The sequence below is a fragment of the Diadema antillarum genome, unplaced genomic scaffold (genome assembly GCF_040938485.1).
Source record: "Diadema antillarum isolate AM-2024a unplaced genomic scaffold, OU_Dant_1.0 seq00001843_RagTag, whole genome shotgun sequence".
NCBI classification, from domain to species: domain Eukaryota; kingdom Metazoa; phylum Echinodermata; class Echinoidea; order Diadematoida; family Diadematidae; genus Diadema; species Diadema antillarum.
Window position 1 is genome coordinate 58,019 of NW_027272515.1, and position 23,881 is coordinate 81,899.

A 23,881-nucleotide genomic window follows, 5' to 3' on the forward strand; every position below is an offset into this window, starting at 1 on the left:
GACTGAAACCGTTATTTCACCAACTTCCACCCATTTTGACATGTAAAATAGCCATATGTGTGTATAATCACATAGGGATGCCGCAAATGATGGTGGTTGCCTAGCAACAGAACAAAATCTTAACATTTTGTTAAAGAAAGTCATACTTTTTTAAAAATAGCGTGACACAGACGATTTGTGAATTAGAATTATGAAGGCCATCATCCGAGTTATTTCATGATTCTGGTATCAAAAGAAAGCTCTTCAGTTGCTCTTCAAATAAAACAATTTAGAAAAAAAAAAATACCCTTCTGCTTTTGAAGATATGGTTAGATATTCCTAGGGGTGCCGCAAACTGGACCCCTGCAGCAAACTGGTGCCCCGACTCTAGTATAGGTCTAGCACTCGTCACATCGCATCACATTTAGCACAGCTGTGTAACGTTAGAGTCTTGACCAGAATCTTCTCATAATATGCTTATACATTAGTCGTGTCTATTATGTGTTTAGGCCTACATGTACAGGAGTAAATGCATGTCTGTCTGCACTGCTTGTCGTGTCTTGCCCTTGTGTGCGTTTGTGTTAATCTATAAAAGTCGGCTTCTTGCACTTTGCAGGGCAACCGAACTAGACCACTAGTCTTGTTAGATCTACTAATAACCCCGGGGCGCTCCTTGTACACAGTTATACTGTCAGAACGCTTTGCGTTCGGCGTTCAGGCTGTGTTTCGCAGTTAGAGGTAGTGACAAGTTAGACGTTAGATCTACTGACTGATAAATCTGCCTCTTACGAGTCTTGTAAACTGGGTTTGTGTAGTGTACGGTAGCTGATACGGTCGACCCCTCACAACAGGCCAACCGTATCAACGACCATCGTCGTATACTTACAGTGAACAAGAGGCCGCCAAACGAGAGGCAGATTTATTGGTCTAGGCAACTATCTGGGAGAACGTAACATTGCCTGTCGTCAACGACTGTGGCTCTGGCTTGGCGCTTGGTGCTGTTTTGAGTCTATAGCTATAGACCATAGTCTGGAGCTGAATGCTGCTGACTCCAACATAATCGCAGCAGTGACCCCAACACGTACCGAGTGTTACTAGTTACAGCGCCCCGCGCCGGGGTCAACTTTAACAGTGCCAAGCACTGCAGTGCAGGGCCGTCAACAGGAGGCTAGGTACAAACGGGTGGTTGCAAGCATGGCATCTTGAGAAGCGAGTTGAGAAGGGATTTGCCTTTGTCTAATTACATTAGTTCGTTGTCTGTCCTGGCTGGCTCTTGACAGGTTCTGAGGTTGCTATGGACTAGTGTTGCACTAACCGCACCAGCGACCCCAACACCTTCGTGTCGGGTTACACATGTTTCATTTCACGTTTCAGTCCATTTATGGTCATTACAATCCAACTTTGGCTATAGATCAGGCCCCCACCTGCTATAGATAATGAAATTACCGTGTAGATATTGTGAAGTGCTTGTAAACAATAACAAATAGAGTCTATGAGCTACTGTACAAATAGAGTGAGTGATGATGCACTATCACCCCATCTTAATGTTAATACAAGTGTATGTGCTTGTAACAATTGTAACTTTTCCATGGCAAACCTTAGCTAGTTTCCCATTATATCTGCAGTGTAAATAAATGTTTTATCAGATTTTCAGGAAACACGTACCCATCTATGGAGTGGTAGTGGTATACCTGACTTTTAAAAACTAGAATCGATTATCTAGTATTAGACATTTCTGTTGTATTGCTGCAACTTTGTGCAAGGGTGGTACTACTAGTATTCGCACTATTGTCACTGATAATATCATTGCAAACCAATGTTATTTTTCTTCAGTGTCCTTCATGTCCTGTTAGTGCTTTTGAATAATTAAATCCTGTGATTGTATTTATGTCAGCGTGTACAGTCTTAAAATTGTCTTTCTACCTGAAATTCAAATCATTTTCTATAGCTTAGGCTTTAATAGACCGTCCAGATGTCTAAAGAATATGTTAGCATCCTGATTGAGGGTGGTTTTTTTTTCTCTCTGAATCTTTTTTTTTTCTTTGTGTCTTTTTTTCTTTTCTTTTTCAATCAGAGTACCTTGATGCATGTGTCCTGAATAGTTCTCTGTGTACCACTTGGTTGTTTATAGAACTGCAGCAAAATCATAGCCTATCTCTGTCTGCGCTCACAAAATTCAAACACGTTTGCTGGTTGTTGGCCAAGAATCACATCAGGACAGTTGAATACCGATTGTTGTTTTTCACTATCTTCCCCAGATGTGAATTTGACTGCTACACATGTAGCACCACATGGAAATAAGCAACATAGGCGATGAGTCCTTTTGAGAGAAACAGTTTGCTCTCATTGAATTGCATTTAAGCATAACAACAATACATCTGCAATATTTTAAAGACAATGTGCACTCTTAAAAAGATTATGGTATAATACTCTTTTTTTCTGAACAATTTGCATTTCACTTTCAGCCCAAAACATTCAGTCCATCCTGCTTTCATCATGGTGGTCATTAACGAGGGGAATACCAATACAGGCGAGTCAACGATGTCTACAAACCTCTGCTGCTAGCCAAAATGTCCCAGTACCATCAGTGGGTGGACGCAGACTACGCAGCACGTCTGGGCAGCTGATTCAGACTTTTCAACCTCGTCACTCATCGTTCCCCAAATCCGATGGTGCCCTGTCTGCAATATGCACCAGACTGAACTCCCTGAATCTTGAGAGCAGGCTGGGTTCTGCACGACCACTGACTAGCCTGGCATTGAGCAGACCTCTCACTGGCACACTGTATCCATTGAGGTGAGTGAACCAGTTAGAAAAACTCTGGGTTATTGTTTTGTTTTGTTTTGATTTGACAGTAACTGTATCATCAAAGTTGAATTGCTCAGTAATGTTATGATGAACAGAGTTTAGTTTGAACATATTTTGTTTGTGTGTTTTTGTTGTTTTTCCCAAAAGGATTTACATTGTTGAACAGGCATGATATTTCAGTAAGAATTGATTCAGAATAGGCATCATGTCAACCTGACATCCCACACTTTGCAGATTACAATTCACTCAAATATCCTACCTCTCCCTTTCTTTCAATATTTGTTCCTGGATCTGTTGATGATACTCATGAGTAGATATCTTTTCTTTAAAAAAAAAAAAAAGATAAATAGATTGAAAAAGCGTAGTGATAATGATTATGATAATAATCTGCACTCAGAGTGGATTAAAAGTACAGTGTATATTGTGTTATTTCTTTGATTTTTCATTATGATTTGGCCATGATTTTCCAGATCACATGGGTCAACAAAGCATGGCATCTGTGAACTTGGATGTAGGGTACATCCTTTTGAGAGATGCTTTAATCTTACAGGGTAACTTTCACCATGCAGTTTAAACTTTTAAAGATATTTGCAAATTTATGTTTGGAGGACCTGTCATAATCATCTCAGGACTAATGCATGTTGCCTCTCTTGCCTATATCCAACTGGTTTATGTGAGATACACATGTTCTAATTATTGTATACCCACTTTCGTGCATTGGCCTACAGCACAGCGCCGGCAGTTGTATCTACCAACCCAGTTCTCACTCAGCAACCTCACAGAACTGTGGTGCGGTTCAGCAGGGGGAAAGGGAAGAAGAAGACCACAAGAGCTGTGGTTGATCGATTCCTGAGACTGGCCAAGTATGTTAGGAACACAAGGGTGGAAAACATTCAATCAACTCAATGGCATAAAAAAGATAATGCATGTTATACGTGTATTATGTAATGTCATGGAAATGTGATCTTGATGATAATGACTTTTGTTTCATAATGGAAATTCATGAAAAACTCTCCTCCTGATCTGAGGAAGAAAGAACTTTAAGATGTGACTGAACAATGTGCTCAATAAGCAAAGCATAATGACATTGTTTTGTTTTAATGTTATAGCAGCAATATATATACACACACACACATGCATACACACACACACACACACACACACACACACAAACACACACAAACACACACATGTTCAATTATATGACAAAGGCTTGTATACAGTAGATACCCCAGAATACTAGCAGCGCATATCAGATCTTGTCTTACAATAGTTACATGCATTTTATGTTTGTGCATATGTGTGTATGTGAATAAGTTATGTATCTATCTAATATGATTATCTATGTACATAGATTCTCTTCCAGTTGTCAGTAATGGCAAACTCCCAATCACTTGGGCCCTGTTTCATAAAGCTGTTTGTACAGTTACGCATGACTTTACGAACGGCTTAAAGAAGAAATCCGGGACTACATAAAGTCATGCTCAAATGAAAGACAAAAATATGAAACGCTCAGATATGCTCTTAATTTCACAAATATTTGACGGAAAATATTTTTAATCATTTTGTTTAATATTTTCATTTTGCGAGACGCATTAAAAGTGAGCGAGACTGTTCTCTACCACAATGCAATTCCCGATGACGTACGACCCGCACTTCCGTTTTCTACGATCACTGCCTGCCCTTGCCACAGAAATTGTGTGTGTGTGCCACTTGTATAAAGTACTATGTGTGAGTGTGTGTGTATGTACATGTGTTGTCGCAGCGTTCAGCGTTCAGCTCACACTGTGAACCATATACAGCATACAGTTCATACATCGCTTGTTCTTTCGTTTATAATTTTCTCTCCGCTCTAATTAGCGCCCATTTTGTTAATCTCCGTTTATTGCCGTACGTTCATTCTGTGTGGTTTTACTGCAAGTGTCATGTCGGGTCCACCTGGATATGCTTTCCAACCAGAGTGGAATCAAGAAGAACTGACCGAGAGAGGTGCCGCTGCTGGCAGTGCTGATACACATATCCCATCACACGCGCACGAATGTCATCCTGGAACCAGTGCGACTCAAAATGGTCTTCGCATACAACTCGATTTGGATTACCATTCCCTTTCTATTTCTGGGTTGGGTATCTGAAAGAAGCTCTTTTTCTTGCCTTGCCCAGGCTTATTCGTACACCCGTATGCCTGACACATCGGCATCTTCGCTCAATGTTATGATGCAAGCACGATGTCGAACAGCATGCATATCATGCATGCAGCTCAGTGTATACAACGCAGTTGCGCAAGGTACTGTACGTGTATTGAGCTCCTCGTAAGCTCCTCCGCAAATAAACTTCGCTCGAGCAATGTGAGGGTGAAACGTCATCGGGTCACGTGATTGATTTCAATTCTGTACAGCAATTTGAACTGTTTGGCTGAAAATATTCCCAAATGTAAAAATCTTGTTTGCTGCAACGGTTATGAAGTGAGGTATATCATTAAGCTCATCGGAATCCTGGATTTCTTAACTATATTATGAATAATCTTTGTATAGGTCGCGGATTTCTTCTTTAAATATGGCAAGCCTATTGGGTTTCGCAATCATTATTAATTTCAATAGCTAAAGTTGAAATTTGCAGATAATAATAATTATTCTTACATTTTAACACATGTTTTTAGTTGAAAGTGTATTTCTGCCCCAATGTACACTGTAGATGAAACATTGACATTCAGTTGTACCTTGTTAAATGTAAGGGGAAAAAATGGGCACACATATCCGCACTTCATATTCCAGTCATTCGTAAAGTCATGTGTAACTTTTTGAACAGCTTTCTGAAACAGGGCCGTGGTCAATCAATAAACTGGTAGGGGGAAAGTGGATTTAAGCTGTGAAATGACAACAGATCAGTCAACATAAAAATGTCCTTTGGTAGTTGTATACTTTGAACATGGACAGTCTGTAATCTCTTTGCAAATGACACAAATCTGATACTTTTGGCTGTCTGAGATACAAATAGCAGAGTACTGATAAACATTGTGTCCACAGCAGTCTTTCCAGGAGCTCACCTCATTTATTTTTGTCAGCCTGAAGCTGCAACATAATTGAAAAATTCTAATGCTAGTCACTGTTGCTTTGTATATCACTAGGAGACTCATTGTCAGACATGCACACACCCCACCTCCCTCAAACTATTCCTTTATATCTGTTTTCCTTGATGTAATTAATTTCACAAACAGTGGCTTATGGGTGCGCACTCAGGCAGGGAGGGCCAAGAAACTGTGGAAGAAGTCAAGACGACGAAGGTATGTAGAGCGTTGTACTGACATAGTAGCATTCTTGATGTTTGTTTTAATAACCTACCCTAGTTCTTAACAATGCCTTGCATGTGCTCTCATAAAGACAATGGGTAATATATGTGTGTTTCAGTATCATTGTTGTTTTTTTAGTGGAGAATATTTTTAATCAAATAAAAAATTGTAGCATTCATGAAGAAATGAATCAGACCATTGAAATTCATACACACGATTCATTCATCAGTTTTATTTTGTATTGCTTATCCCAAGGTCAGTATGACTTGATTATTGGTAGACATAACACTAATGTCCAAAACATTTTTTTACAAAAGATCTACTGATAAATATTAGTGTGCATGCCAATATTAGAACTTGCATGGGTGAGAGCTTTGCTCAGTTAAGTAGCAATATTGCTTCTGGGAATCTTTGCATTCAGCTGATAAGATATCTAGGCCGAGGTGATAGGCCAAAGGGCCGGTGCTTCCAAGACCTAGTCTATCTACTTGTGGCAGAGGTATGTGGTTTTAGTCAGACTTTGTCATTTTAAAGACCTAATAAAATGCTTGCAAAATGTTTTAATATGCAAAAGAAATGTTAAATATATGTCATGATTATCAATGTAAATATGTTGTCAGTGTCGTTCCGGTTTTTATCGCTTCTAGAAACTCCCCCAAATATCACATTTTTGGAGGACCCCGTTGCAGCTTTTGCGAAAAAGATAGTCACGTGACCAACACCCCTGAACCGATTGATGACGTATAAGCACGGAGTTGTGCTCAGTTAGCAGACGCCGCTCAGCACAAGCACTCAGATTACTAGCTTGGTACACGCGCGTACACGATAGCTAGCCCGGCCAGGCCCGCCCGCGGGATGTGCGCTCCCGGTCGACCAACTGACTGTCGACATGTACGCATTACCACGTACATTATCACTAAGTTAGCTTGCACAGATACCTGGTACCTCGAGCATAATGTCTTCCCCTATATGGGTAAACTTCGACATTGATGATGATGATGAAGACTGCAGCTCTGACGATAGCGGAGAAGAAGAGGAGGCACATGAAGTTGAAGGGGAAGATGGGGAGGGAGAGGCAGCCGATGAACCAGAACGTTATCGTGGGGCTGCACCTTACCGATATGAACCAGCTGCATCTCGCCCGCTGCCAGTGCAAGAGCGTATTAACATGGCACCAAGCCCGAGAATAGACCTCACGGAAACGATCGCCTGGGAAATACAGAGTGGTGTGTCTGGTATGCCCCCATATTTAGTTTAACGTTAGAAAGGATATACTGTATTCTACATGATTGACATTGTAAGTTGTAACTGTTTGTCTAGTAAGTAGATTAGAAGAACAGGCCCAGCTCGCTCACAAAGTGAGCGGCTACTCCGGCCGCAGCAAGCAAGTGGGAGCGTCCCGGCCGTGGCCTGGCCCGTCGGCCGGCGCTTACAAGTTAAACTACCAGTAGTAGTCTAGTAGTAGATCTAGTAGCAGTCTACTAGTAGTTATAGTAGTCTACTAGTAGTAGTAGCTAGTCTACTAGTACTACTACTAGTAGTAGTACTACGGCACTAGGTCTAGTAGACTAGTAAGTAGTAATAGCAGAATCTTTGGTAGTAGTACAGAGGCTACACTCTAACGCTCTAACGCCTAACGGTTAGGGGGATATGTTGTTACAGGGTGGGTCGTGGCTCAAAAAAGAAAAAGAAAAAAAGGCTTAACCAGTTTCCCATAGTCAGTTTCTGCAACATTTGTTATCAGTAATTTAGATGCGCCATTTTCTAAGAAAAACGGTACCAAGAATTATCGTCAATTTTGGTCGAGTAGTTTTTGTTTTGTGCTAAAAATCATACTGTGGAAGGAAGCCCAAACGCCGTGCTTATCTACCGATGAATACCACGGTGGGGCTGGATTCACGAGTAGGTCTAGGCCTATAAAGCAGGCGAGTCGCCGTAGTATTAGTACAGACACGCAGTGGTGGTGGGGCTATCGTGAAATAGGCCCCACCGCAGTGCGCGTGCACCGTACCCGTGCGTTTATAGCAAGCAAGGGTAGGTCCTCCTAGGGTTTAGGGTTAGGTAGGGTTGTATTTATGGTTAAATTGACCGTTAAATTACTAGTAGTCGAGGGCCATATTATGAAGTCATTTTCGCCGCATTCACGAGTATTCAATGTGGAAGGTAGCCCCACCGCCGTGCTTACCTACCGAGATGAACGCCACACGGTGGGGCTGAAACAGACGAGTCGCCGTAGTATTACTATTAGTACAGACACGCAGTGGTGGGGCCTATTTCACGAGTTTGCCGAAAATAATGGATATCCAAGCGTACCACAGTTGTAATCTGTATTATTGGCAGTATTGAATCCGATACAGTTCATTAAATATTCTTTTGTCTAAAGGCTTAGCCAATGACAATAGTGCAGCGCAGCACCTGCTGTGCGCTCGCTAGCTCGCTCCCCCGCCAGCGCTAGCCGGTGCAGCCGCCGGCCGGCTGCTGTCGCTGCGCGATGCGCTGCGCTAGCATAGCCTTGCCAGCTCGCTGGCTACGGCTAGACTGGTCGTGAACGACTCCGTTCTTAGACGTCATCACAATTTAGAAGTGATAGTGCGCCGCATGCGGCGAAAGTATAGCAAGTTTTCCAAAACCGAGGAAATTGCATCCATTATGTTAACAAATATAGAACAAAATTCAGAACAGTAAAAAACCCCGCACAACCATAGAATTACTTAGAATTTAACATTTAATATTATTACATCATTGAGAAAAAAATGCCTAAACCATTTTATTAGGTCTTTAAAGCCCTATCAAACTTCTTCATGCCTGATTCTCCATATCAGGTTTAGCAAACATTTGTACAGTGCAATTTGTCATACACATTTACATCTTGCGCATCTCAAAATGTTCATTCTCCAGGCAGCGTCTGAAGCAGCACGTCTTCTGCAACAAAACTCAATCCAAGATGCTGGATCGCATGGTGTGCGGCTACTGGAAGAAGAAGCGGTATTTTGTGGACGACCCCTACGAGAAGTACCAGGAGCGCAACTTTAATGGCTACAAGATGTACCTGCCTCAGGGCAAAACTAAGCCAGGACGACCACCTCCATCGGTGAAATTCTGAGGGCTTGTGAACCTATCTGATGGAGTTTTGAGGGAATATTTATCTGTCACTGGGACTCTTTAACGATCAAGCAAATTAAATCATTGCTAATCCTGGAGAAGGAGAAAGCCTGAGAGAGAGAGAGAGAGAGAGAGAGAGAGTAAGGAAGAATGTGTGAATACTGTAAAACCAGAAAAGTTTGCAAATTGGAGATGACATCGTTTTTCACGGCATGAAACTTATGCAAATTCCACTGGCATTAAATGCATTATGTAAACAAAAACTAACATGCATTTTACTTTCGTTAGTCTTGGCTCTTTGTAAAATTGGTGAAAGTTTCATGCACGCAAAAATTTCTTGTTTAACAGTAACATGTTATAGTTAATGACTAATATTAAGGATTTCTGGATGATTCCAGAACATGCAAAAGCTTATGTAGGGACAAACAGGTGCACATCTTTGTGACAGAAGCGTTAATGTTTTCTCTCAGATGAAACAAAATGGGATGGCTCATCCTTTGTAGAAGATGAAAGTGATGCATAGGTTATGCAGTGGCAGTTCTTCAAGCAGAAAAGGAATCAACTTGATTGTCACAGGTGCGGCTCATGCTTTGCAAACCAGTAGTGAACTTCCTAGTGGACCTCTTGGAGAGTGCTGAAAGCGATGTTTGCGAACAGTTTTATATACGGGAAGACACCAACAGTGGTTCTTTGTAATACATCCATACAAAAGTGTGTTTCCCACGACCAATGTTGGAGAGAAGAAAATACTTTGAGATTCATATGCTTGTTGATAAGTAGTTGATTAGGTCTAATCTATCTTGTGTTTTTGATGATGATTTTGTGTATTGATGCAAGCTTGCAATCTCATGCCCATTTATGTTTTCCCATCAAAGGTCCCATGAAAGGCATAAAATTTGTGTTTTCTGTCAAATCTGTATACAGTGACCCCTCGTGGGGAACCAGAAAGATGGCTTTTGTAAACAGGTTGCTGCTATTGAAGGATGGTGTTATTTGTTTTGTTTTGTTTTTTCATCACTTAACTGCCAGTCCTGAAGACTTGTGCAGAGTCTACCCTGCAGTATTGAAATTGTTGAGACAAGATAATAAGCTATTTCTTGGGCAATCAATATTGACTTACACGTTGCAATGAACACACACTTGGTTTGAGAAATTTGAGAAAACATTCTCTTTAAATTTGGTTTGAGAAATTTGACTCGAAGCAAAATTCAATTTTAGTGACTTTGACATATGCGGAGTTGACTGCATCTTTAATGTACAAGTACATCACATTCATGTAGAATGCAAATGGTTGTGATACATTATCCATTGTTATATCTCAAAAATAAATGAGTGCAAATACAGTCTATTGTTTTATTTGTTTTACTATCAGTTAACAGTTTGGTTGGCCCTTCAAATATGCCTGTTTTGTGAGATGCAGAAGCACTGGGAGAAAGATAATAATGAGTGTTGTCTGTGTGTATTAGTTCAAGTGTGTTATTTGCATCTGGATTGGTGTGTGTGTGTGTGTGTGTGTGTGTGTGTGCGTGCGTGTTTTTTTTTTCATAGAACATTTGTATGGATATCAAAGATATTGAAAACTACATGTACGGTAATGCAATTTGGTTACAATTAGCCACAAGCTTGATGTATGTGTGGAGGTAATATTACAGTGTTGCATTCTCATGTATTATGTGAAGGCACATATGGCTGACAAGTACAATAATGTACAATATATGACATGAAGATATACTGTATTTTATGTATCTTATACATGAGGATTGCCCACCTCCGTTCTACTTTCCCTGATCTACATTCTCTTTAAGTCGGGGGAAAATGTCATGATTCAGTGAGTTCTAGGATGCGGTTTTGTCACAGTCCAATTAAGCTAGCACGAAGGTATGCTGTACTTGCATATCAGAACAACAGGGAGGAAATGTGTACAATAAATTACTCCCCTCCCCCCCCCCCCCCCAAAAAAAAAAATAGCATGATACAACTATTGTCATCAAAAACTGAACGTAATGGATGTAAGAAGTTTTAGCTTCTATAAAGTGACATACACTTCAATTGCATGAGAGAAAATTTTGGAAAAGGCATGTATTGTGCAAGTAGTTTCTTTTTAAAGATACATATTTTTAAAAAGAAAATACTAGCACAATGCATACGTTTTCCCAAAAACATGAACCACTGATTAGAAATGTCTGCATCGAGGTCAGATATTAGGGTGCTGTTCGTTATTCCGAAGGTTCGCTATTCCGAAGGTTCATTATTCCGAAGGGTCGTTAATCCGAAACACGCAAATTCCCTATACCTACAGGTTCGTTAATCCGAAAACGAAAAAGGGTTCGTTAATCCGAAAATTTGTGGCGTTATTCCGAAGGTTCGTTATTCCGAAGATTTGTTAATCCGAAAATGAAATTCGGAACAATGACCTTAGGAATAACGAATCTTAGGAATAAAGAGCCTTCGGAATAACGAACCTTCGGAATAACGAGCTGTAACCAGATATTAGATGGTATGGTATAATCCCATATAGTACATATAGGGCCTACCACGATGTTTTGCGTAAAGAGACTAAAATCGACGATATACAATACTGTACTGCCATTAATATCATTTTTTGTTTAATTACAGCCGAGATAACAATTTCATGACGTAATCAACAAGATATTGACTTGAATACACAGTGTCCGGTTCGAAATGGATAACTTTCATCACAAGCCACACGAAACGTGGACATCAGCTCATCATAATCGTGCGCGCGCGTGCGCACAACACAAAACGGCACGAGCACATATTCCTACAGAGATTCACATACCCATTATATACACACACATACGTTTGGGAGAGAGCAAAGATAGAGAGAGAGGGAGAGAGAGAGAGAGAGCTGCCACTTGCAATTCAAAGGTTTCGACTGTTCAATGAGAGACCAGTTACCAACATCAACCAATAATGTACGTGCCCATCACTTGTCTTCATATTTTTTTCTTCCCCTTCTTCTCTCTTTCCACTTTCGCTTTGTCCGATGGATGCACCCACACGCATCCTATTCATATATCCAAGTGTGCATTGCATGACGTTCAAATTTGTTTGATTTGTCCTCTTTTATTGATTTCCGAGGAACGTGTGGCATATTGTTAAATTGAAGTGAAAGGGACAGAACATGTCCAAGTTGAATAATGACATGAGAAAATCAATTTGTGACTCTTTTGCTCATAGTTATTTGCGTCACCCATCGATCTGGCATTTGAAAAAGTTTTAAAGAAGAACTTTGAAAAACATGAATCATGAGTCCATTCTAATTACAAAATTCTACAGATGCTGTTATATTTTGCAGTGAATGTCACGGAGATGGTAGAGCAAAATGATTTAATGTGAATACTGTGCGAACTAAAACGGTTACAGCTCGTTATTCCGAAGGTTCGTTATTCCGAAGGCTCTTTAGTCCAAAGATTCGTTATTCCGAAGGTTCGTTATTCCGAATTTCATTTTCTTATTAACGAATCTCCGGAATAACGAACCTTCGGAATAAAGCCACAAATGTTCGGATTAACGAACCCTTTTTCATTTTCGGATTAACGAACCTCTAGGTATAGGGAATTTGTGTGTTTCGGATTAACGAACCTTCGGAATAACGAACCTTCGGAATAGCGAATCTTCGGAATAACGAACAGCACCCACTAAAACACACATACAGACACACAGGTACAATGTAAACTCATTTATACTGTAGTGCCTCTGTGCTGAATAGTAGTACATGCGGTCTACATAATATATATAGGCACACATTCTTTGTACGTACTTGTGTATAGGTTTGTTCCCTTCAAGCGTTTAACCGCTGTAAATGAACGACGACCCACTTATCTTTCTTGTGTACATTTATTACGACTATGTTTGGGACTTATTTTACATGAAATACACATGACAATTTAATGGTCACATTGGTTTTTAGATGTTTAAAGGGATGGTATAGTATCGTTTGAGGTGAAGATTCAGCCTTTTTACCTTCTTGAAAGATAGGCCTACTTAGAAAGCACTTAATGAAAACACACCAATGTTAAAGCATATGATTTTAAGAGGAATTCAAAGTTCATTTGATGAAAATCGGTTTTGAAGTGGCTGAGATATCAAAAAACAAAGTAAAACAAAGCGATCCTAATAAAAGGTATATAAATAAAATGATATCTCAGCCATTTCAAAACCATTTTCATCAAATAAACTTTGAATTCCTCTTAGAATTATATGCTTTTTCATATTTCATAAAAAGTTTCTCGTTATCTCAAAAATTTATCATTAAAAAAATGTTGGAAACCTGAAATCCCATCCCAAACGAAACTGTACGACATCTTTAATAGTCATTAACAGAGTCCGTTCAAAATGCTCTTTGTTGAGGCACAGAGAACCGAGAGTTCGCAGGTCCGTGGACTCTAGCAGGCAGCAGCTAGGGCGGGTTCTGCTCGTTCGCAGCGTCTTTATGCTTATAAATACATAAAAACATAGAGGAAAGCGAGGAGCTGTACAAACACCATTGCCATCATTGGTGCCGCAATCGCTAGATGAGAAGTCTACTACAGTTATGTCATAGAATTTCGGAAGGCTATAAAGAAAATATCAAGACAATACAAGTTTTTGAGCATAATGAAAGAGTATATACCTGACTTGTCTCCTTCACCAACCAGGGTGAAAATCTTAGCCTTTGAACGATAGCGGCAACGAAACATGCATCTAAATCAAACCTATGAAACTCAAGGCTTTTGAAGTTATTGTCAGATTTCCTTAAACATTACTGATGTATTCTTACAATTGTACATTCACTGAATTCACAAACATAATGTTTAGGATAAATTTCCGGAAATTCTACCAATATCGGTCCGTAAACGACCCGAGAAGATGCTGTATGGTGTAGATAACTTGAACAGGCAAATACACACATAAAAAAAAAAAACATGCTTGAGATAATTTAAGCAGCCATACTTCTCATGTGGATCATGTATTTTGTCTACTTCCAATTACATCGACATCGTAGCTCAATCAGAACCTCTTTCCGAAAGCTGGGATTCATCAAGACGTACACGAAAGGATTGATGGCGTTGCTGATGTAGATCGTCACCCCGAGAAAATAAAAGAACAGATAGAGGGCTTTGTTGCGAGAGGCGATGAGGACGAGATTGCTCGCGGGTATGATGTAGACGACGATTGTCGGCAGCCACGTCAGAACGAAGACAGTGGTGATCACCAGCATCATGTTGGTCACTCGGCGTTCACAGGGCGAGATGGAATTCGAAGATTCCACTTTGGCGACAACGTCTTGGTTGGACATGCAACAGTCATTCTCTCCGGTTGACAGTACACCTAGTTTCCTACTGATGGTAGACGGAGGACCAGATGAGGGTTTGACTGAAGTGGATGTGTGAAGTAAAAGATGCGGTGCGTCTATTGTTGCCAGGCTGGTTTGAGGGTTTTTCAAGGAGAACGATGTCACTTTCGCATCGTTATCGCCCGCTATTACGTGCCCACGCGGGGAAGGGACCGTCGATTGAGTATCTTTGCATTTCGCCTCATCGCTTTCTACAATTTCTGATACGGAACTAACGCGTGCAAGCGTTGATCTTTCGTGGTCGAATATCACAGCGTCAGACATCGGACTTGATGTCGTATGACATGTACCCAAAGTGCTTGTCGAAGCCTTTTCCGTGAACATGGACACTGAGCAACCCGAAGTGTTGTTTCTTGTCTTGCCTGTGTGTAGGATGGAGTCTCGAATTTGCCTTTGCCGACGTAGTGCACTGTAAACTCGCAGGTACAATACCGTAATTGACATAATGTTCAAGATCGTAATGGCGATTACCAAAAAGTGAGCGTAATAAGCGACAGACCCACCTAGAATTTCGCAACGAAATACGCCGTGGTCAAAGGTCATCATTTTTGCAGCGGACATTGGTAACGAAAGGAGAATAGACGCTGCCAGACACGTGATGGACATCACGATCGCTCTCCTTCCCGTGATATACTTCGAGAAAGGACGACAGACCAGCAGGTAACGGTCCAAGGCAATCATCATCCCGATCAACAGCGACTGCATCAAGGAGACCGTAGATGATACGTTGAGGACGATGCAGAGGTTGTCGGTGTAGACTTTGCCGATGGCTGCAAAGATGAACCACGTTAGTGGCGCGATGATGCAGACAAACAGGTCCGTGATCGCTAGAACAAGCATGAAGATCTGCGTGCTCGTCTTGCGACGTCGTTTCGCGACCACGCGGATGGTGATGGCGTTACTTGGGATGCCAAGCAAGGCAAGAAGGGTGCAATAGACCAGCTGCAGGACAATACTTGACGACGTCATAATCATGTGCTTCCTTTTCTTTGTTACGAATTGAGATTCACGTCAGGCCGGGGTCCACAGAAAAATGCTACTACACTTACCAAATTTCGAACCTATGACTGTCATTTGCCATATAACTCGTATTATATAGTGTTATGATGATGACACTTGTTGACAAATTGCGAGGAGTGATAGTAATTTTTTTTAATGTCTTTGCATTCAGTGGCATATGGCACGATGTGACGAGAATGAAAATTTAAATCAAACCTGAAGGACACGCAACAAAATCACTGTGCATGGATAAGACAATTGATGCCGATGCCACAAGAGTTAGGGTCTATAATCGATACTTAAGTGAATGCTATAACGCAGCCTCTAGTTTGCAAAATCTCTCGCTCCTAAACGCTACATCCTCCGATAGCAAGAGTCATCGTCACAGTGACATTCTTCAAATATTGGCTGACGATCGAAACTGGTCTCCATGGAAATTTTCCCCATGATTTGCGATGTGCGACCTGCAGGAAATCAAGACGTCTTTCAATCGCAGAAGTCGTCAATTTGGCACGCTAAAGGAGGTGGCACAGGGTAACCAAACCCCAGGTCATGAAGTAAAGGACCTTGAATATAATGTATTCATAACATGGGGGTACTAGCCAATCAGGCCCAAACTACTCATAGCGAGATGTTCTTATTAACATTATATTATCTATGTAAGAGGAAATCAGCAGCGCGAAACAGCTCGACGAATGTGTTATTTTCCGGACATCACAATCGTCTAATACACTCTGAATGGGCGTGTCAACACTATCAATAGAATATCCCTCCCAGCTCACATGATTACTAGCACCAAGAGGAAGAAACGGATGAATCTGACGGGTATTCAATTCGGCTTTCACGACACTACATCACGCATGTGTATTTTTTTTTTTTTGTTTTAATCCGGCGAAGAACTACTTGTCGTGTTAGCAGTTGAGCCTCTGACTCCCAAGTCGAAATCATAACAAATCGAACATGTTGTCGTAAACTTTTGATGTCCGACGAAAGTAGAATTTGGCCCTTGAAATTGATGTTGAATTCGTCCAAATGCGATCGTATCTATATACTGTTTATTTCGTACAGGTTCATGATAGTAGAAACTATTTTTGTAAGGGTTGTAGAATTAATAATGGGTGGCATGACTTTTTTATACATTTATGCATGCTATTATACTAAAAAACGATTGACACGAAGATACATCCCTCAGGCAGTATGTTTTATGCAAATTTAGTGTATCGATATGATTGGTGTTGATAAGTGTTTTATACAGGCGTATTCACGAAAAATTTCTTCTCTGTGTTTCCGTCAGTGAACCACAATCATGAGTCACACACACACACACACACACACACACACATACACACATACACGCAGACATATAACACACCACATCGTCGTTGAAATTTGAAGAGCGATGATTTGAACATCAACATAACGCAAGATGAAGTCTGTTTATACGAAAGCTATCTGAACAAAGCCAATGGGTGTGTCTGTAGAGTTAATGTATGAAAAGTGCATTAATATGGCTAAATCCCCAAAGTGTAGTTAAGATCGTGCGAACAAAGGTACACTATTGTTCGCACGCTTCCAATTATCTCTCTATATCTCAGTAATATTTATTCTGTTCTGTCTCCTCTTTCCGATGGTAGTTATACTTAAAAAATACATTCGTCTTTGAATCAAACAAAGATAGAGAAAAATCCAATTACTGAAAACGTACTTCACTTTCCTTATCTAAAACAAAATATACAACCAAAACAATAATAACATGACTTCTTTCCGGTTTCTGATTAGCTATGCATGGGTTATTCCTTACCATCAATTTACGTAGTGTATTCATCAAGGAAAGAGAGAGAGAGAGAGAGAGAGAGAGAGAGAGAGAAAAGGGGGAATAATACAGCAGAGAAAACATCATAAAACTTTAAGCACACTAGTGCAGAAATCAACCGCTCCAAAATCATGCGAAATACTACTGCTTTCAATTGCTTTCGCTAAACAGGTTAAGTGATTGGCTCTATACCCCGATAAGAATCAATAGTTTAATGTACTATTGATTCCGTTCCAAAAATGGAATCAATTCTCTTTCATTAATCATGCACTGTATATGAAGAGCTTGCTTCCAAAAGGCGCTAAATCATCATTGTCCATTGAAAAATGATGGATTTAGTGCCTTTTGGAAGCAAGCTCTTCATATGATGATAACCCATCGGCTGATGATGATGATGATGATGATGATGATAATGATGATAATAATAATGATAATAATAATGATAATAATAATAATAATATTGATATTATTATTATTATTATTATTGTTATTATTATTATTATTATTATTATTATTATTATTATTATTACTCTCATTATCATTATTATTATCATTATCATTATTATTGAAGATAAGGTCTTATTCATACAGGGTATAGCCTCTTCTTCAGTGTTGCCACTGCTCTACCAGAGGGCCCTGCCATGCATTGCCAGGTAGGCCCTGACCCATTTAAACACCTGGGTCGAGATGGACATATAAAGTAAAAACATCTTGTCCAAGGACGCACGCACTGGGCGGGATTTTTAATATGCCACAGCGCTCCAAGATTAATGATTATCATTATTCCTTAGGTTCGTCAATCCGAAAATGAAAAAAAAAAAAAAAATGTTCGTTACTCCGAAGTTCTTTATTCCGAAACACACAAAGTCCCTATAGATGCAGATGAGATATTCAGACCATTTCAGATAGGGAAGAATCAATCAGCAGAAATGTGTTACCCTAATTAAGTTAACATGTATATCAAAAGATATTTGAATAGATAGATGTATTTACACTGTTTCCTTCGTAGTTCTTCCACTTAATTCAATGCATGATTGAATTGAGAGCATGCAGAGCCGGCAGAGTTGAGTGAGTGCAGGAGTGTATGTTCACGGGGAGCATAGATAGAGTGCTCAGAGTCAGGAGGATTTAGATTTTGTGAGGGGTAATGGCTGACTGCTGTACAGTGTACTTTATGAACTGGTGTAAACATGGATCCTAATAATGATTAGCCGTATATTTTGCGTGAATAGTCGTTTTATTTTTATTCTATCTTCTTCTTTTTTGTCTAAAGACCCAACTCGACTTTTCACCTGTCGTCAACGTACTAATCATTGGGTAGCGAAAACAATCATGTTAACATTTTCATATCCTGATATAATTCTTACTTTACGTCCGATCTCATAACATTTTGTGACAGTCTGTAGTTATTCATGTGTATTCCTTGCAAAAAAGCAGGGCTGTGTTAGAGAAGTAGTAACAACTCCTGCATGCTCTCCTTTGAAGTCATGCTCGGCATGCCGCCGAGACGTAAGGCTGCGTTCACATAGAAGTATACGGTATTCGCTATTCGCTATTCGCTATTCGCTATTCGCTATTCGCTATTCGGGCACTCAGTACACCATCACCCGCACCGTCAACTCCCCATCCCATGCAGTGAGGATTTCTTCCTCCTACATCCCAGCAATCTTATAAACAATTTCTAAACTGCATCAGAATGTCAGTCTACATGCTTATTTTTGCTAAAGGGCAAATCCAGACCAAAATTGTCATTATTTCATAAACGAGAGACCGTATACGCTGCAAGAAAATCGAACAAGCTCGATTCCCACTATGCTATACTATAAGCAGCTATTCGGTACTTTCGAATAGTGCCCTCTTATGTGAACCGGTGTTAGGAAATCCTATCGTTCGATTCAAGCTATTCGCGTGCCCTCGAAAACGAGCACCGAATACCCAAATAGTATAAGTATACTTCTATGTGAACGCAGCCTTATGGGCTTAGACTATTCGTAGGCCTGCATGGTGTTACCTATATGCATGCTTTTTCAAAAGAAAGCATCAGTTATCGGGACTAGAGCTCTCACATCAGGAAAGACCCCCCCCCCCCTGCTGCAGTTCGCTCCTCTCTTTCAGTGTAGTGGCAACAATGAATTTATGTGCCTCAAATTGACCGGTTATGTAATGTATTCAGATTTATGCATGCTTTGTTCGCAAAAGTTGTCCTTGACAACGACAACGATTGCTGGAGGCTTGCCGTACCTAGCAACAACTAAGTGAATTCCTGCCTGTAAAACTTAATGGGAGGGAGTAGATGAATGAAATGCTACGTTTCTATAGGCTGTAAGAAAAGAAGCAGCCATAGATTATAACATATTACAGAAACTTTATTGGAACAGCGAGTGAAAATGCAGTGTAATTCTGGCAATTTTAACAGCAAACAGTCGAAAGTACGCTGGAATACACTTTATCGGAGTATAGACCTACATTACTTGAAAGATCAACACAATCCAGAGTAAAAAAAAAGGAAAAAAAAGACTATCATGAGCAAATGTGCGCATCGTGGTAAAATATTAGATTTTTAAGATGACCTGCTTAAAAATATATGTCTATAACAGTGAATTCTTTCCTTATATTCTAAACCAATTTGAGCATTATTGTCATTGAAAATATATCGGTGAGATATAGCTTGTAATTCAATGAAATGTGAAATGTAATCATCATCTATAAACTTTGTCTTGCAGCTATATAGAGCGGTGTAGAGGGTGATTTTAAAGCGCAGAGGAATATTAAACATCCCATTGTAATGCTTTGAACTCAAACATGTTTTTGCATGAATCACGAAGAGTGCTCAATAAATACATGGACCTACTACACATGAACTAAGTTCACCTTCACAAACATAAGGATTGAGAGAATGTAGCAATATTAGTAGAACACATCATTGAAAGTTTGAGGAAAATCGGACGATCCGTTCAAAAGTTATGAATTTTTGAAGTTTTTGTGCAGTCACTGCTGGATGAGAAGACTACTGCAGTGTATGATGCCACATGCGTACAACAATATATTTATAAGGAAAATATAAAGAGAATTTCACAAAATTTCATCTTTTGAAAAAAGTACAAATTCCCTTGACTCGTTACTGACATATGTTATGGGTAATATTATCCCCCCTGCCTTTAGAAAGAGGCAAGTCAAGTGCTCTTTTATTATGCAAAAATGTGAAAATATGTTGAATTTTCTTTATATTTTCTTTACACTGTTGTACGCATATGACATCACAAGCTGTAGTAGTCTCCTCATCCAGCAGTTCCAACACAAACATTTTAAAAATTCATATAACATTTGCATTGATTGTCCAATTTTCCTCAAACTTTCAATGATGTGTTGTACTAATATTTCTGCGCTCTCTCAATCCTTATGTCTATGAAGGTGAACTTGTCCTTTAATGAATTAAAACACTTGTTTCTGTCAAAAGCATCGCAAAACATTTTAAACATGCTCTCCTGCTTTGATCTCGTCATGAACGCTGACAGCAAGTCTGGATAACAACAAGACGGCGCTTTGAGAAATCTAAAAAACGTTATGCGCTTTTCAAGTTCAATTTCAATTTCGCACTTAGACCCAGTTTACAGTGTGGGGCCGGGCTAGCCTCGCAATTTTGTCCGTTTACACTGCTGGGCTCGGCCGCGCTTTTGATTCAAACCTTTCAATATTTTGTCGTAGTGGCGTTCTGCTTATAAACATACGAAATTTGGTATTGTCTGGTTTTCAGACCCTTTGCCAAATGAATTCCGTGGCGACGAAGTCGACGTTCGGGCAAAGGCCTTTGCCGAAGGAAAAATCCTTTGCAGGACAAAACCACCTTATACTATACTAGGTTTCGACGTTGAGGGGGTTAATATCCTGAACAGCGAAATAGTACAGGCAGAGGGTTTGGAAGCCAGACTGAAATTGGCCGCGCAATTGGCCGCCCATTTGGCCCAGTTTGCGTTTACACCAAGAAATGGCCGGGCTCGGCCGCGGCCGAGACCACCTCCAGAGCGAGGAAAAATGCGAGGCCAATTTTGGCCTCGCATTTGGCCTTTTGCGCGTTTACACTGAAGCGGGGCTGGGCGAGGCTCGCATTTGGCCTCGCATTTGGCCTTTTGCGCGTTTACACTGAAGCGGGGCTGTGCGACGCTCGGCCGCGGCCGAGCCGCGGCCGAGCCTCGCACTGTAAACGGGGTCTATGTGCACGCAAAACTGCAGATCGGTCATTCAGTTTTACATGTATAGATAGTGCATGAAAGAATATAAATACGTCATTTAGTTTTGTAGACAGAGCAGCCAAAATTGCCAATCGTCATTCAAATTCGTCATGGGCAGTTAGAGTCGCCATTCGGCATTCCATTTAGCTACAGGGCAACCAAACTCGCCAATAGGAGTACGAATTCACATATCGCTCTTGTCATGCACGCTTGCACCCGTTTCTGTCGAAAGCGTCGCAATAACATCAAACATAATTTCCTGCGTTGAACCTCCGTGGTCGAACCAAGGAGGTTTAGGGAATAGAATTTCAGCTGGCTGTAAATGTTCAAAGAGTTGCCAGTTTTCTATTGATGTACAAAAGAATTCCACAGGTGCATTCTTGCCTCTGATGATCGGGTTTCTATGCCACCGTCTTGCCGAGCAATTTGAAGATTCATATTGAACACTAACATAATGTCGGCTACATTACATGTATAGTTCTGCATTAAGAGAAATATCAGATTAGTGCCCGGGCATGCTCAGTCGAGTAAATTTCATTTTCATTTCATCGTTTTAAACCTATTTCTATTCCCGCATCCCTGTGTGTTTAACAAGAATATCACCTATCTTTTATAGGTAGGGATTCATCGCAAAGAGTAGGGTGTTTCACCCGGTGAAGTGGTCCCACCTCACACCTCACGCCGACAAGAATCACATCGTCGACAGCTACATTGATAGACGTATTGTTTTCATCTTGTAAGGATAAAGTGAAATTCTGTGATGTATACTGCCGTTATCAATTAGTGATCATTATATGATCGTTTGCTCTTTAGGTAAAGCCAAGGCTGGGAAAGGTTACCATAAATAATGTTTACATATTGCCGAAACATGAAAATGCTTAATCTGGAGGACTTTAATGCTAATTTAGAAAAGATTAGCTGGGATGATGTACTGGGTGAGTCAGATCCGAACAGTGCGTATGACAAATTTTCTCATAAGTTTATACCTCTATTGGATGAACATGCCCCCCCCCCCCCCCCCGAAAGAAAAGAATACGGCATCGAGAGTCACCGTGGATGAATATTGATATATTACGTAAGATGCGTGAAAGAGATCACATGAAACAACAAGATCTTCGCTCTAAAATCGACGAGGATTGGAAATTGCATAAGAGATTGAGAAACTCTGTAACTGATATGATACGGCGAGCGAAACGAGATTATGTGTCTGAAAGCATTGTAAGGAATGATGGTGATACAAATGCAATGTGGAAATCAATACGACATATAATGCCAAAGAAAAACAGTGATACTCCCATTCAAAGGTTGATCATTGAGGGAAATGAAGTTAAAGGTTCAAAAGAAATAGCGGCCTCTTTGAATGATCATTTTGTAAGCTTGGCTACTAGAAGAAAGCAGGAGTCTAATACGAAATTTGGTAAAAATATGCAACAATATTTATCTAGGATTAGATCTCAGTTCAGTTTTACTAAAATCTCTCCAAATGATGTAATGAATGTTACACAAAATATTTCGAGGAATAAAGCTACTGGTTTGGATCAAATTCCTGCCTGTATCATAAAAGATACTATTGATTTTATTGTCGAACCTTTAACCCACATTCTAAATCTGTCATTGAAAACTATGGAAAAGGGCACGTGTAACACCTATCCACAAAGGTGGTGATAAAGACAACCCATCAAATTATAGACCGATATCAATTTTACCAGTAATGTCCAAAATATTAGAGAAAATTGTATTTGATCAAATATATTGTTACCTGTGTCAAAATGACATACTTAGTACTCAGCTCGCACCAACATGGTTTCCGCACTGGTCATTTCACTTTAACCGCATTGTGGTATTTAACAGATGAAATGTGTGAACAAATTGATAATGGAAATGTAATTGGTGCCGTTACTCTGGATTTAGAAAAGGCGTTCGATTTGATTTCCTTTAGTATTGTCATTGAGAAATTAAGATATCATGGATTCGACTCACAAGCATTGCATTGGTTCAGAGACTATTTCACCAACAGAGAGCAGTCAACCTTGGTGAACGGAAACTTGCACGTTTGTCTGGGTCTGGCACACTCTCGTCACACCACACCCCCTGGGCCTGGCACACTCTCGTCACACTACACCCCCTAGGCCTGGCACATTCTCGTCACACCACACCCCCCTGGGCCTGGCACACTTTCGTCACACCACAACCCCCTAGGCCTGGCACACTCTCGTCACACCACACCCCCCCCCCCCTGCGCCTGGCACACTCTCGTCACACCCCCCCCCCCCCCCCGGGCCTGGCACATTCTCGTCACACCACAC

At 40.4% G+C, this 23,881-nt stretch overlaps 2 protein-coding genes across 2 annotated transcripts; one reads left to right on the plus strand and one right to left on the minus strand.

Moving 5' to 3' along the window:
• The first annotated feature begins 1,820 nt into the window (after positions 1 to 1,820).
• Positions 1,821 to 9,200, plus strand: LOC139712698 (uncharacterized). The gene is made up of 5 exons (XM_071624500.1): positions 1,821 to 1,827; positions 2,445 to 2,775; positions 3,516 to 3,650; positions 6,002 to 6,067; positions 8,972 to 9,200. The coding sequence occupies exons 1-5, from the start codon at positions 1,821 to 1,823 to the stop codon at positions 9,174 to 9,176; spliced, it is 744 nt and encodes a 247-aa protein (XP_071480601.1). The 3' UTR covers positions 9,177 to 9,200.
• Positions 9,201 to 14,156: 4,956 nt separating this feature from the next.
• On the minus strand, positions 14,157 to 15,503 carry LOC139712699 (somatostatin receptor type 2-like). Its single transcript, XM_071624501.1, has 2 exons — positions 15,038 to 15,503; positions 14,157 to 14,554 (listed from the first exon to the last, which is right to left on the minus strand). The coding sequence occupies exons 1-2, from the start codon at positions 15,501 to 15,503 to the stop codon at positions 14,157 to 14,159; spliced, it is 864 nt and encodes a 287-aa protein (XP_071480602.1).
• Between the last annotated feature and the right edge of the window lie 8,378 nt (positions 15,504 to 23,881).